Below are 14,816 nucleotides of genomic sequence, written 5' to 3'. Positions count from 1 at the left end.
TTACTGAATAGTCTAATTAGCCCGACCACCATCGTCTCTCCACTTGTCCTAATAACGTCTGCACTCTTCAGCTCTCAAAGCTGTGAAGCTCTTTGCTGAATTTTCTTTTATATCGTCTCTTTTTCTCTTTCCTCTTTTTTTTTTTTGGGTCCAAAATCAGAATTCTGCTCATTAGTACTGGAGACATCATTAAAAATGTTGCAATAAAATGTCTTTTCGTTTGTCTTTATTGGATTAAACATGTATGTACAGGTACGTTAGTCTGTTAGACAAAAGTAAAAAGCTCAAACCAACAATTTGACCTAATCAGAACAGCAGTGGACTCACTGACAAATTAGCTGCTAAAATTCAAAGGCGTCACAAAAACAGCATCGACATGCTATAAGTGATCAGTGCAAAAAGGAAGGAATTAGGTGCTTTCTGCATCCCTGCTCTGGTTATTAAGCTTGTTCACCCTTCACATTCATTATATCGAGCAAGAAACAAATTATTCATTTTATTATTCTTTTGTTGGAATCAGATATTTCCTCTGAGATGACTGGAAGTGTTTCAACGTAAATAAGGCAGCAGGTGTGCGTTGAACCACTCTCTGGTAAACTGGAGGTGGTCTCCCTCAGTTGCCAGAAAAGCCAGCTTTCCAGCCTTATCCATCGCTGCCAGGCCCAGACGATCCTGCATGTGGACACAGTTCAGGTTTTACACACCTCAAACTTAATGGTCTAAAGGCCCCTGATGGGAGCCCTTGGTGTGGGATACTAAAGCACAGTGGCTAAAAGACTGAAGTAGCTAACTCTACAATAAAGACACAAAATGCCACCGTTTTTACAAGCTGCTGGTCATGATGAGAAAACTAGACTTTGTGTAAAATGGGTGGAATACACCTTTAACTGTGGTTTGTATGTCACACCAGTGCCTAACACTAATAGGAGATGCACATTAAGCCCAGCTATCACGTTTCAAAATGGCAGGAAACAATGTTTCATGTGCTTTTTGTGGATTTTTAATGTGCTTCCACAGGTTAAAGGAACTCCTCACTATCAGAAGTGAACGGTCTTACCTCTTTGTAGAGAACGCTCTCCTGCAGAGTCTCAGTCTCTTTGGCTTGGCCGGTTTTCAGGAAGCCGAACCACTACAGCAAAAATGAGGACAGGAGGGTTTGATGCAGCTTCATTACATGCAGTGGAACAAATACAGTTTATACACACAGCGGTTTTACAGCGTTCAGAAACGACTGTCGAGTGAGCGCGTTACCTCCGTATCAACAGGATCCACTACAGAGTCCTGCAGGAACTTGACCATGACGAAGTTCTCCAGCAGCTGAAGATTCTTCTTATAAGTTTCATTCACAGCCTTTAAAGCAGAAAAAACATGTTCAGAAAGCTGCAAATGGGCGACTTGATTCAGACTATAGAAGCGTTATTACGAGAATGAGCAACAACGTTTATATATTATATATTTCTGTTATCACTCAAACCCAGAAAATTCTACATTCTAAGAAATTTATTTTATATCCCTTTCTAATAAGTCATCCTTCATGAAGAGTTTATAAGTTGAAACTTTATTAGTTGCTAACAACTAAACCACAAAAAGTCCAGACTCTGGAAGCCTTTGTCATTACACCTAAATTGTTAATGTAAATACAATTGTGAATTATAAACAGAAATTACTGAAACCCACACCAATCAATGTATACTGCAACTTTGTTTGTTTTACTAACTTTTCATAATAATAAATTGTACGTTCTGATCATCATTGCAAGCACTTCACATCAAATCACATAAAATCACACACTTTTGAGGGAGATATAATTGAGTTCAAGCATATTCCTAACCTTGAAATTATAACATTTAAATTTAACCTTTTTCCAAACTTTCACATTTTGAACGAACCCTCTTTATTCATCAGTTACAAGCTGTCACAAATGACTGTGAGATGCTGTTAAAAGCCCCAGAAAAAGTCATTAATTGGACCTTTATGTGCTTATTTTTTCAAACTACTTTTTCCTAGGCGAAGAAGAAAAGTGTGATTTTCCCACGACAGCAAAAGCTTACACACTAGCATGACCGTTGTCCCAGCATCTGAGCTAACTACTCTGAAATTTGCATGAATGACTCCGGGTGGGATCTGTTGTCAAAGTGCTGCAGCCGCTTACTGACCCTCTCCTGATTGATGTCGGCCAGGAAGAGGCTGTGCTTCTTGTACAGGTCGTCATTTAAGGGGTCGTGCCAGTACTGCGCCTGCACCAGGCTGATAACCACAAACACAACATCCAGTCAGTGCTACAGATCAGTGAAACACAGTATCGAGGCTGCTAAACACATCAGCGTCACGGAGACATATGCAATCATTCAGAGAGGGAGTGAAAGACAGCTCACTGTTTTTGAACCAAGTCGGTGTAAGCTCCGTTGTTCAGAGCTTTGCGTATCATGTCGCAGATGTGGGAGCTTTCTCCGGGACACCTGGGCAGCCCGTACACTCCTGAGGATTCAAAGACACGTGTTGTATCTTATCAAGAGTTCGTAATAATGATGAATCTCATTCACACTGTCACACACAGAGCTATAAATAAAAAGGTCACCCCTTAAAGTACAACGAAATGAAAATGTGAACATCTACAGTTCAGTAATAGTGAGCAAATTCAATCTGCTGAGGAAAAACATAAAAATCTGATTTAGCTTTATTATCTACAAGAGGAAATGAATTTAGTCAGCAGCGCAAACACAAAAGCAACTAAAAAATCAATTATTTAATAAAAAACTTCATAGTATTATAGTATTATTTTACTAGTATAGTAAAATTTAATTTCAATGACTGCCAGCAGAATTTTATGAACCTTAGAAGATTTGTAGCTTCAAAGCTACAGTCACCATAAATATGACATAGCATCTATCTGTGTAGCACTCGTCTACACTAAGTTAAAGTCTGTGATGTATGAATATATATGAAAACTAGAAATACACGCAGAGCTCGGACCTCCACCAGGGCCAACAGTCTGCTCTTCTATGATATGCAAATCGGCAACAGCAACCACTACGTATGCCTGGATATGTTTCCAAAACTATTAGAATTATGTTAAAATGTTTTTGTTCGTAGATGAAGCCTCGTCATCTCAGCTGAGTGTTTATTCTGTACTTAGAAATTGGAAATATTTCACATACTTAACACACATTTGCTAAAACAAGAAAACACCTGATTGTTAGGTACATATGTGCAAACATCAAACGCTTACACTGAATTAACATGAACATGGCAGCTTGTTATTAAACACAGTTGTTATGAAACACTGTAAGATATGTTCACAATAAAGAAATTACTTCACAGTCAGTATTACTGATTCTTCTCTTTAAGTGTGAACATCTCTGGTGGAATTAATTGAGAATCAAGAGAGTAATTAGTTGCATGATATGTGTGTATTTATGTTTCCATAGTCACACTTAAGTCTGAGCATGAAGCCTTGTTACACATGTGGTGGAGCTACAGATGAGAACATCTGCAGCTTAGCATCATGCAAATCTGAGCTGTATGTATGATTATGCGTGATGAAGACCATCTGACAAATGGCAAAGAAAAATCAGTGTGCAGGTATCTCTTCATCTTTCAGTGCAGATAATTATTATCTACCACCTGGACAGAATTTAAAATCAAATTCACATGAAAAGACCAAAACCAACGATGCAACCTCTCAATACTTCGTGGTAAAACTTTCTGTCTGCAGCACCGAGGATGAGAATCTTTAAAAACTGGTCACAAATATAAAAAAATTTCCTCAAAAAGCTTGCCACTGTTGTTTCTCGTAAACATTACTTTAACAAGGGTACATCGTGCATTTGTTGGGGACTATTTTCAGTGGCGGATGAACACACATTTGGTGCTCTAGTGACTAGCTGCAGCAGCAGTACGATGTATGCACGATTAAAAATAAACTACAGTGTTCACGTTCATCATAAGGAAGGAAGGGGTCACCAAGGGCAACAATGTGGCTCGCTGATGTGTTGTTTAATAGCTTTGGACATCAGTGGAGCTCTCTGATCCAGAGGTCAAGTGATGTAGACAATATCTGTTTAACTCATTGATGGTTTTGTTTTTTCATCTGATTTGTTAATGTAAGTAAAATATAGAATATCACCAGATTTATCCTTTAAGGATGCGCAGTGTAACAGCATTAGTTTGGGGATTTTCACATTTGATACCCAAACTATTATGCATCTATTAACTTTGTCTGGTTTTTAAAGCAAGGTTTTCGGAGGAAGTGAGTGAACTGGTTTCATCACGATGTTACCTTGGTGCTGGCCACCGATGGAGATCAGGGTTTTCATTGGCGGAGAGGGACAGCGCTGAGCCACAGCTCTTCTGTGAAGAGAGGAACCAGGAGGAGTCAAAGTGAGCTTCCTCATTCCTGTCTGGAGACAAATACTTTAAACCGAGAACTTGTTCAAACAGAGGCTGCAACCTGAGAATGACGCTCAGGACTTGAACCTCACTATCTTCACTTTCTCAAACAAGGTTAAAATCATGCTGTGCTCGAACATACTGGTATTTTTGTAAGTATTTCATTCACTGTGTGGTAGAATCAGGCGAGAACGGGAAGCTGCACAAACACAGAATTTGTTCAATTTCTACCACATTCACATAACAAAACCATTCAGTGTCCAGAACAGTGGTTACATACAGAAATTGTGCCCCCTGGGAGAAGCCCATAGCATTGTATCCTCCCTTCAACTTTGGGTCCTGAGCCAGCTGACTGCACACCATGGACACCTGCTCATTCACATCCATGAAAAACCCATTTTCTGTGTCCTGCAGGAGGAGAAACATGAAAAGCTCAGAGCATGACAGACAGATTAAAAGAAGAAAACGAGCTCCGTCTGCGAGGAGAAGAGCTGAGAGATAAAGTCACGGTGTTACGACGGATCAAAGCAAAAAGCGACAGAGTCATGCTGGTTCGCTATGAATATTAACACTGAAATATGACATAGTGGAGTGTAAAGGAGCTATTTTTCTGATGTAACTTGTGCCACTAGCACTGCAAATATCATATAGTAGCAATCCTTCCATGTCAGGTGGATGTATCAATCAAACCTGCTGTATTGCTACTACTAACCACACCACTACGTCACTTGAGACTATCAGTTATCTTGTAATTCTGTGTTGAAATGCTCTTTTTCTGTTCTTAACTTTATTTTATACACTTTTGCAATTATTCATTCTTTTAATTTGCTCTATTTAACTGTACTCATCTGTTTTTTTGTTAATTTTTTTGTGTATTGGCGTATTGTGGTATGTATATTTTATTGTATTTCCATATTTTTAGTGCATTGTGGTTTTATGACACTGAAACCTGTTTATTTTAATTACACTGTACATGTAAAAGCTCAACAAGAGACAAGAGTTAAAAATTAGCTGCTCGCTATAAACTCAGTGCAGCACATCAGTTTCATACTCTGTATTGGAGCTACATTAAATTGCATAATTGCTAAAATTCAAACACTATATGGATAAAATAGAAGCAACTTAATTTTGGACGTTAACAGTCTCCCTTGGACACTGGCAAGGAAATATATCTGTTTTTAAAAAGGCTTTACAGTGTGAAAAGTACCTGAATTACATTCTTTCCGATCATCAGCGAGAGCACGTAAACACCGGGGATCTCTTCCTCAATCATCTTCTTTATTGCTCCCATGCTGAGCGGGTTACAACAGCTGTCACCTGATGGACACAAAAAGATTTACTTTGTTAGCATTTAAACTACTTAGCTAAACCTGACTCACATTACAGTGCCACAGAACATGTAGTGAATGTTAAAACCAGAAGTATTCTGTGTCGCCAAAGCCTGATATAGACGTTTGTAATCCAAAAATAGAGTAAAATTATAAATGAGGCACATTGTTGCACTGTGTGAAATGTTCCTCCATTGCCATGAACATGGGCATTGGTGTTTATTTTCATTCCTACATGCATCATTCTGCTGCTGTGGCTAAGGCACTAAAAGTGTATTAATCCACCGCTAAAAATAGTCCCTAACAAACATAAAATCAGACAGGTGGTGCGTGCACAGCACAGCCTTCTGCTGTATTAAAACACACAGAAGTTTCAGTGGAGTCATAGCGGCATATGTAACCTGAAAGAGGCACCTCAGAGGCACCTCAGCCATTGTTGTTGAAGGAGAAGAGAAAGTGTTTTTGTTTTTTCACTTCTCATGACAGTGCTTTCCCAGCCACTATGGAATTAAAAATGAGCACCCTTCCATACCTGTAAGGCTGCAAACCACACCTTGTCTCACAATACAGGTTGGGTAATGTCTGTTGTTCAACAGTGCTGCTGCATAGTGCTGTGAAAATGTTCAAGCTTATAAGAAGTGATGTTTTTGGGGTTTTGTTGCTTTGACTGAGATAAAATGTGCGGATACATGATCTGTTATTGCTGTCCTGTGCTCTCCTGCAGTATATCTTCCCCATTCTGTTCTGAAAGCTGTCTGAGGACCAGCCACAGATATCATCGCTAACATTTTGTCCCTTTATAAGTCCTTGAGACAAGATCAGGAGTGTTTTTTAGTTTCCTGTCTCCTTGTAGCCTTAAGATCGTGACACAAAGGAGACAATCACACACACGGTCCAGAAAAGTAGTTACAGTTACTTTAACTTTAGTGTCTTCTTGCCAGTGAGTCCATCATTACAAACTCTTGACTCATTCATCATCTTCAGCATTGTTCCCAAAATTTTCAAGAATAGAAATATGTCTGTATGAATTTTGCAAAAAAAATGTATAAATTGACTGTATATTTTTTTTTAATTTGTAGAAATGAAGTCTTGATTTGAATATTTCACTCAGTTTAAAGGGCTGGAACAAGCTGATAAAGAATATATGCTGTATATGAATGATACTGTCAGACAGAGCTGCATAAGATGTTTTTTTAACCTTAGAGTTATGTAAGGAGAATTAAAGAAATTATTCTAAGAACAAATTATTCCTCAAAACAGGTTTATTCCTAACTTTAATTCGACAACTATAGGTTAATGTTTTTATCCTTTCAGTATAAGAATGGGCCCACAGTCACTTACCCATCCCATGCCACAGCACCACTGGTATGGTCCCATTGTTGGAGTTAAGAACTGGGCTGCCAGCAACCAGCAGCACTGGACCAGCCAGGAGGAGACACAGGAGGGCTGCTGTCATCCTGGAACCTGAAACAAATAAGCAGGAGGTCGAAGTGCACATTATTCTGTTGCACAACACATAATTACCTTTTCCCTTCTTCACTTTGTACTCTTTTATCAAGACATAACTCTGTAAGAAATAGGTGAATAACCTGAACCATCATAAATTAACCTAATTCCATACCTGCTTTTAATAGGTGTGGCTTATGATCCATTTTTTGTTCATTAAAATTAAAATCCATGTCACATTAGAAACATTTTCTCGTTTGTTCTGTGTAAATATTTACACTAATTGTTTTCATTAACACATGTTTTCAACCTCTCATCTCAGCCCTGAGAAATCTGTGTAACCTGTCACTGTATACATTATTCCTGCTATCTGTTAAATATGATACATATTTAATGTCCTACTAACATAAATAAACATGAAGTAAAATGGAATAGCCCAATAAAAATGGTCAGACCAACATTCAGACAGAGACAGAGACAGGTGTTACAGTCATGTGAAAAACGTAAACTTAGTTATTCGTTTCCTGTTATCTACAATGATTTAAATTAATTACAACTGCACAGACACTGTCTTAGATATATCAGCACAATAACAAGGACAGACCAGTGAAGTAGCCCAGTTTTTGTACGACCACAAGATTAGGATACTTTCAATAAATCATGGGGAAGTTAGCTCCAACAAGCTAACTAATTAATCAAGGAGCACAAGGTTTACATCAAGTAAATCAATGACTAAATAGATTTCGGCATATGCTGTCGCAGATTTAGGCTATGAAGAAGATTGAAATCAACCCGACATTTTAAAAAGACATATCGTTTTAATGTAATAAGCCTAATGAGTGCTACAAAGACGCGAAATTTCCAAACACATTACTCACCGATCATGTACTCTTCCTGCTTCTGTTTATTCCAGTGTTCGTCACATGACTATGTTTCGAGCGAAACGCCAATCAGATTTCAAGGGCGTGGTTAACAGCTAAGGGGGCGGAAGTGTCTAACTTATGACTAGCCTTTTTTTAGCAATTCTCATTCTGCTTTCTAGTCTGATTTAACCAATTCGTTGTAATATAATGGTTGGTAATTTTATTTTTAACCCCATGTGGATGCGTTACGGCCTGACGTGGCATTTTAACATATAAACACCGCGCTTCAGCTGCTAGCTAATTAGCTTGCCATGCTAGCTCGTTGTGAAAATCATCGACAACAACATTCCTGTACGGATTATTTAGCCAGTTAGCTAAAAGTTAAAATATTGACCGGCTTCAAGGAAAGCATAACTAAGAGAGAGCAGGCCAGGCTGTAAAGTACATGATGTCTATTCAGTATGAGGAGCCTACATTGACGGGGAGTTACGATGTTGTGGGGTCGTTTCCCAAAAGTTTTGGTTATGGTGTGGAGGAGCCGGACATGGAAGAGAGCTCCACATCAGCTGACAAACCGAGAATACTGCTGATGGGACTGAGGCGGAGTGGAAAGTCATCTATTCAGAAGGTAAATTACCTAAAACAAAGTACCAGTAGATTAAGTGAAAATACACTTCGTAAGTTCCATGACTGGGAAGTGTATTAATACAGTGTACACCTGGATAGAGCTAATGCAACAGATCTGCAATGAATCCCACCTTGATGAAGGTTATGTTTTTTTTTGTTGAAATTGTTTAATGAACACATTTGTTGCAAACTGGTAACTGACTGTAATTATGATAAGAATACCTTTTCTTATCATGGCATCTGTTTAAAGTCCAACTGATAAATCAGGGAGACCATAAAATCAGCAGGTGTTAATTTATCACAGATACACAGGTATTTGCATATTTAGTCGCAAGAAGTTTAGTAACCATAGAGCACTGACAAATTAAATTGTCAACTCTTAAGTGTCTCACTCAGCACGTGTTGGTCAGAATTCTTATTGTTATTTGTTTGTAAAAAAAATAAATAAAAAAAATAAGACTGTTCACTAACATCAATCAAAAATACAGGATCAATCGAGTTACAGTATATGTAGTATATATGTGTATATATATATAAGCAAACAGAGGAGACAGAAGTAGCAGTGGTAATAGAGAGAAACAGACTTACAATGTGAAGCAAACAGAACAAAACATTTAAGTAAATGTTAAACGTAGTAAGTAAAAAAGGTCTTAGGCAATATGTAGACTCAGACTCAGAAAGGACATTGAATGTAATAGCCTTGGTCTAAGACAATAATCCTTATGTGCCTCTTGACAGGTTGTATTCCACAAGATGTCACCCAATGAGACGCTGTTCCTCGAGAGCACCAACAAAATCTACAAGGACGACATCTCCAGCAGCTCCTTCGTCAACTTCCAGATCTGGGACTTTCCTGGCCAGGTGGACTTCTTTGACCCCACGTTTGACAGCGAGATGATCTTCAAGGGAACCGGCGCTTTGATCTTTGTCATCGACGCTCAGGTACACTGTAGGTTTGAAAGGCTTCCTGTGTGAGATGAGGTAACGCACCACCTCTTCCTGTGCTGAACACGTCTCTCTTCTTGTCAGGATGACTACGTCGAGGCCCTCGGGCGGCTACATCTCACTGTGTCCCGAGCCTACAAAGTGAATCCAGACATCAACTTTGAGGTGTTCATCCATAAAGTAGACGGTCTCTCGGATGACCACAAAATAGAAACACAACGAGACATTCATCAGAGGGCCAACGATGATCTGGCAGATGCCAGCCTGGAGAAAGTACACCTCAGGTGAGTGTGTGGCAGGTCTGCACAGGTTAGAAACTGAAAACTGAGAGCAAGATTAGCTGCAGGTCACACCTAGGAACCATGTGTATCTTTGTCTGTGTGTGAAATAACCTGATGTACAATAAAGCTGCACTTCTTAACGTTTTATGTTCAATAGTAGTTTAGCTGACTTCATTGACAGCCAGCACCAGAGCTGAGAGCGTCAGAGCAGTGAAGAGAAACGAGTCACGCTGCTCTCAGTTTCCATCACGGCTAGTTTTGTGGTTAGCTCATTTTAAGATTGACTCTGGTTTACAGCAGGTGTGCTGTTATCCTTTGCTGCTCTGTGTACAGTGACGCAGCTGGAGGTCTCGACTGATGATTCAAACACTGACGTTGGCTGGGCAGCTATCAGTACCAGACCAGGGTTAGGGGAGCAGATGCAAGCTTCCCTGGTTGACGTCGTTTAGTAGAAATAAGATATATCTCACATAAAACTGCTCACAACAAGGTCTGTAGATTATCTTCAGGAACCGGGTCATGATTTCCGGAAAGAGACATTGCTCTTTTCCAGTGTATTTTTTTGGCGCTTTGAACAACACAAGCTGAGTGCCATCTAGTTCCATTACATTGGAGAAGAGGCAGACATCTCTGCAGCCGATATCTCCAAAACAGCACAACAGACAGAGCTGTTTCTGGAGTTGCTTCTTCTACCTTTCTGCAGGAAGCCTGCCGGTAAGGTCAGACATTTCAGGTGTAGCAGTAAGTTTAACGGGCTGAGCTTCTGTTGCTGTGGAGCGGTTGGATCGGTCAGTCACGTCTGCACAGGAAGAAGATATGACGCCACCTGTCTTGCTGACGCTGTATGTCTGAGTGTGTTAACTCTCCTACTTTCCCTCCTCAGCTTCTACTTAACCAGCATCTACGACCACTCCATATTCGAGGCCTTCAGCAAAGTCGTCCAGAAGCTTATTCCTCAGTTACCAACGCTGGAGAACCTTTTGAACATTTTCATATCTGTACGTTGTTTCATTTTCTAACTTAATTCGCTACAGGAAGTCCCATTTGCACCCTCTCTTGTTAACATCCTTCATGTTTTTCAGCACTCTGGGATCGAGAAAGCCTTCCTGTTCGATGTTGTTAGCAAGATCTACATCGCCACAGACAGCTCTCCTGTGGACATGCAGTCCTACGAACTCTGCTGTGACATGATAGATGTTGTCATTGATGTCTCCTGTATTTACGGGTGAGAAGAATTACATCCTGTTTGTTCTAAGTGTTGGCAATGACCATATCCTTTCTTTGCAAAGTGTAAATGTGTCTTTCTGTCCTCTCCTTCTTGGCAGGCTCATGCAGGACGGCAGTGGCTGTGCTTATGACAAGGAGTCTTTGGCTATCATCAAGCTCAACAACACGACAGTGCTTTATTTGAAAGAGGTCACGAAGTTCCTCGCTCTCGTCTGCATCCTCAGAGAGGAGAGCTTTGAGAGGAAAGGTGTGTAGTTTTATATTTTAGAAGTGGTCAAGTTGCAGCTGTTAGACAGTGGTTTGATAGTACAGGATGTCCTAAATGTCTGAAGTCTGAAGCTGCCAACTTAAAAAGACTACTGATATTTAAAAAACAAAATATATGATGAATTTAGAAAATATGATGCATTGCTGTAGATTGAACAACAGTATACATTATAAAATATCAACCAAATCAGTAAAACACTAATTAAGCACACTCGACACATTTTTCTGCATTGAGTACTTTTACTTTTGATGTTTGGCAACAGAAATCTAAATATATGGAAATGAGGACTACTGAAGTGTGACCTTGGCTGTAATAAAACACAGTTCAGATGATTACAGAGAGCAGGAGGGGAAGGAGCAGAGTCAGTGGCTTTGTGTGTCTTACTGCTCTGCAGCTGTTGGCTGTAATGCAGTTTTGTTGTTTGCTGACTGACAGATGACAACAAAGAGAAGATTTAAACTTAAAGGGATAGTTCAGTTTTTTAAAAAAAATAAGGATATATATGAAGTACTTAAGCATTATTCAATGTATTACCTGCAGTAGATGTTTTGCACATCCCCATCTAAGCAGCAGGGGGCCCGGTGTAGGAAGCTAAGCAATGTACTTCTGTGGACAAGGGCAGCAGCAACTTGTATTTTAGGCACCTAAAAAAACAGCCACCTAAAAAAACTGATATCAGTTAAAGTGTACGTTGCATTTTGAACATTTTCACCACTTTGCCATCAGACAGGCCTTTCTGATGTGAGCTGAAGCCGTTAAATCCATCTGTCCTCTCTCAAAAGCCACCAGACTCCTTTGACAAAGACACTAATTTTACCTTGCTGAACATGGCAACTGCTGGTCTACCACTGCCAAGATCAGTTAGTTAGTTTGTGTTATTGTTTGACATCTGTGTTACTTCAAATTCACTGACGTTGCACGACAACACAAACAAAGCAACTGATTGAGACAGCAGTGGACCAGAAACTCCCGTGTTCTGCAAGGTAAAATGACTGTTTTTGTCAAAGGAGTCTGGCTTTGGAGAAGGCAACATGACGGCTTCAGGTGCCATCAGAAAGGGCCGCCTGACAGCAAGGTAAAATGGTGAAACGTCAAAAATATAACATACACTTAAACTGATATTGATTGATTGTAATTTTTCAGTTTGGCCACAGAAAGTGTTTTCACTTTTAGCCATCTTTTGTGTGATTTCAGAGTTTTGGACGCTGTCTTTTACATTGCAAAAGATCTCTCACATTTTGAATTTAATGCTTTAAATTAAGAATTTTTTATCTCTTTGTAGGTTTGATAGAGTACAATTTCCATTGTTTCCGAAAAGCCATCCACGAAGTCTTCGAAGTCGGCACCTCACCACAAGGAGTCAGCTCGTCCAGCAAGAACCTGAAGTACGCCGCGCTGAACGGGGGTCCTGTTTAAAGGCTGAACATGAGACAAAGTGGGATTCTTTGGTTTACGTGAAGTGCAGCGACGTCGCACAATGTGGAGACATAGTACGAACGCACACATGCCTACTGTCAGACAAATGTTGCCTTACTGTGTGCAACTGAATGTGAATCAGTTTGAGAACTGAACTCAGAACGATGACTCAATCTGATCTACCTGTCATATTGTTCAGGTCACATATGCCAAAAAAAAAAACCAGTGGCTTCTACTTTCTGCACATTTATCGGTATTGACATGTCTAATTAGTCTGTCAGCTGTTTACGGTCTCGGCCAGTTGATTCTGTCTCTGCAACATAAAAATACTTGTGATCCCGTTGAAGCGCTTGTCAGTTTGAGCCCAGTGTAAAAGCTCGAACTGTATTTCCAGTAACTACACTTTACATTCTACAATCGTACAAACTTTCATCTTCCTGCTCATTTTATGTTGAAATATTGAGTGCTGTAAATGGATTTAATCCCCCGTGTGGAAAAAAAAGGCAAAGTGTTTGTTCTACAGTGTGTCTTCTATTGAGAATGACTCATGAGACCAGGACCAGTGCTCTGCTCAGGATCTCCACAGACCAGAACTGTGCCAGTTACACCATTAGAGCCTTGGTTGGTCAACAGAGGGGGGACATCATGTTAGTCTTAATGGAGTCTGGAAATAACTGATGATGCGCTTCCTGCCACGCCTGCTGACAGCTGACTTTTTGTAGCTTGATGAACTTTTTTTTTTACTTCGCAGAGATTCAGTTTGTAGCCATTTGTTTTGCTTTCCGGTGAGTGTTGAGTGTGACCTGAATAATATTTGTTTTTATTATTGTACATATTTCTTTAATAAAATATGTTTCATATTTTTGCTGAGTCATGCTCAGCTGTATCTTTTATATGGAAGCCCGCTTAGGGAAAAATCCACCACATAAGGTTCTTAAATTGTGAACAGTTCTTAAAATTAAAATTAGTATTTTAGAATTTTAAGAACTTCATTAGAATTATTAGACAATATGTTGTGATTTTGAGAAAGATTTTTTTATATTTATGGTGTACTAAGTGATAAATATGAGAAACGTATTACAATGAGATATGCCATTGGCTAGCTCTACTTTTTTATAAAAGTATGACATTTTATCTCATAGCTATGAGTCTTTGCCATCATTTTGAGAGTTAATCATCATGAAATATTTAGTCATGAGAAACTTTCTCAGAATGAGATACAAAATTGTTTAAATATCTTCTACTTTTTCACTTTTTGTGTTCTCATAATCATGACATATCTCATAATTATGAGAAAGTGTGTCTCCTAATCACCACAGTGTCTCATAGTTTTGACAGTTTCCTACAATTAAGAGATACTAAGACATAATTATGAGGTACAAAGTTTGCTAAAAATCTGCCTAAAAGACAGTTCTTATTAATAAAACTTTCGAGAAAACTTTAGATATAGAGTCAACATTTTGAGAAATTTAAACTATGACAGGTAATAAATATAAGGTGTTATATGTATATGTAATTTTAAAAACTTCCATAGTATGAGCAGATTTTAAGAGACAAAAATTATCGCACATAGTTTTTTAAAGTCTAGAAATCTATTTGTCCACCTATGGCTGAACTGTTGTAGCTAACAGGTTTGAACAGCAGGTGGCAGCATATCCACGTGTAAATAGTTGACATTTCTGGACCAGGTAGAAGATTTCACCCTCCCTCATGTTTGGCCAATAGTTCAAATAAGTTAATAATTTCTACAAATATTCCATCATGAAGACTGAGACCTTGAGTCCATCAGCAGGTCCTGCGAATACTCTTAAAGATGCCACACACGTGAATTAAAGGCCTTCATCACATCATATACACATGTTGTACATCCTGACTTAATGGGTAGTGGCAGGATGGAGCCACAGCTGAAGCCTCTAATCGTCCCCAGACCTCCTGCTCACCACTGTGGAAAATGGAGGTCAATGAGAGGGAAAATGATATCTCACTCTCCAGGACCCTGCAGTTTGCTCCTCACCACAGACGATTT

The 14,816-nt window shown here is 39.2% G+C and overlaps 2 protein-coding genes across 2 annotated transcripts; one reads left to right on the top strand and one right to left on the bottom strand.

The window, feature by feature from the left end:
• Positions 1 to 209: 209 nt before the first annotated feature.
• On the bottom strand, positions 210 to 8,079 carry ppt1 (palmitoyl-protein thioesterase 1 (ceroid-lipofuscinosis, neuronal 1, infantile)). The gene is made up of 10 exons (XM_041954676.1): positions 8,042 to 8,079; positions 7,059 to 7,181; positions 5,597 to 5,706; positions 4,670 to 4,797; positions 4,280 to 4,350; positions 2,376 to 2,478; positions 2,157 to 2,247; positions 1,252 to 1,350; positions 1,058 to 1,129; positions 210 to 672 (listed from the first exon to the last, which is right to left on the bottom strand). Exons 1-10 carry the CDS (start codon positions 8,046 to 8,048, stop codon positions 550 to 552), a joined length of 927 nt encoding a protein of 308 aa, XP_041810610.1. The 5' UTR covers positions 8,049 to 8,079; the 3' UTR covers positions 210 to 549.
• Positions 8,080 to 8,136: 57 nt separating this feature from the next.
• On the top strand, positions 8,137 to 13,030 carry rragcb (Ras-related GTP binding Cb). Its single transcript, XM_041954675.1, has 7 exons — positions 8,137 to 8,654; positions 9,392 to 9,595; positions 9,683 to 9,882; positions 10,763 to 10,877; positions 10,962 to 11,104; positions 11,205 to 11,353; positions 12,657 to 13,030. Exons 1-7 carry the CDS (start codon positions 8,472 to 8,474, stop codon positions 12,788 to 12,790), a joined length of 1,128 nt encoding a protein of 375 aa, XP_041810609.1. The 5' UTR covers positions 8,137 to 8,471; the 3' UTR covers positions 12,791 to 13,030.
• The last annotated feature ends 1,786 nt before the right edge of the window (positions 13,031 to 14,816 follow it).

This window comes from Chelmon rostratus, chromosome 16, assembly GCF_017976325.1.
Source record: "Chelmon rostratus isolate fCheRos1 chromosome 16, fCheRos1.pri, whole genome shotgun sequence".
Lineage (NCBI taxonomy): Eukaryota > Metazoa > Chordata > Actinopteri > Chaetodontiformes > Chaetodontidae > Chelmon > Chelmon rostratus.
Note: the sequence above shows the minus strand (reverse complement) of the source record. Positions and strands in the feature narration are given on the sequence as shown.

What these genes read in the sequence shown, in the direction of transcription:
- ppt1 (XM_041954676.1), bottom strand. An exon ending in CATCGGTGGCCAGCACCAAG is followed by an intron (nt 2,479 to 4,279) that starts GTAACATCGTGA and finishes TTGAATCCTCAG; the next exon opens with GAGTGTACGGGCTGCCCAGG. An exon ending in ACCGACTTGGTTCAAAAACA is followed by an intron (nt 2,248 to 2,375) that starts GTGAGCTGTCTT and finishes TGTGGTTATCAG; the next exon opens with CCTGGTGCAGGCGCAGTACT.
- rragcb (XM_041954675.1), top strand. Translation starts at nt 8,472, where the DNA reads ATGATGTCTATTCAGTATGAGGAGCCTACATTGACGGGGAGTTACGAT. An exon ending in GAAAGTCATCTATTCAGAAG is followed by an intron (nt 8,655 to 9,391) that starts GTAAATTACCTA and finishes GCCTCTTGACAG; the next exon opens with GTTGTATTCCACAAGATGTC. An exon ending in CTGGAGAAAGTACACCTCAG is followed by an intron (nt 9,883 to 10,762) that starts GTGAGTGTGTGG and finishes TTCCCTCCTCAG; the next exon opens with CTTCTACTTAACCAGCATCT.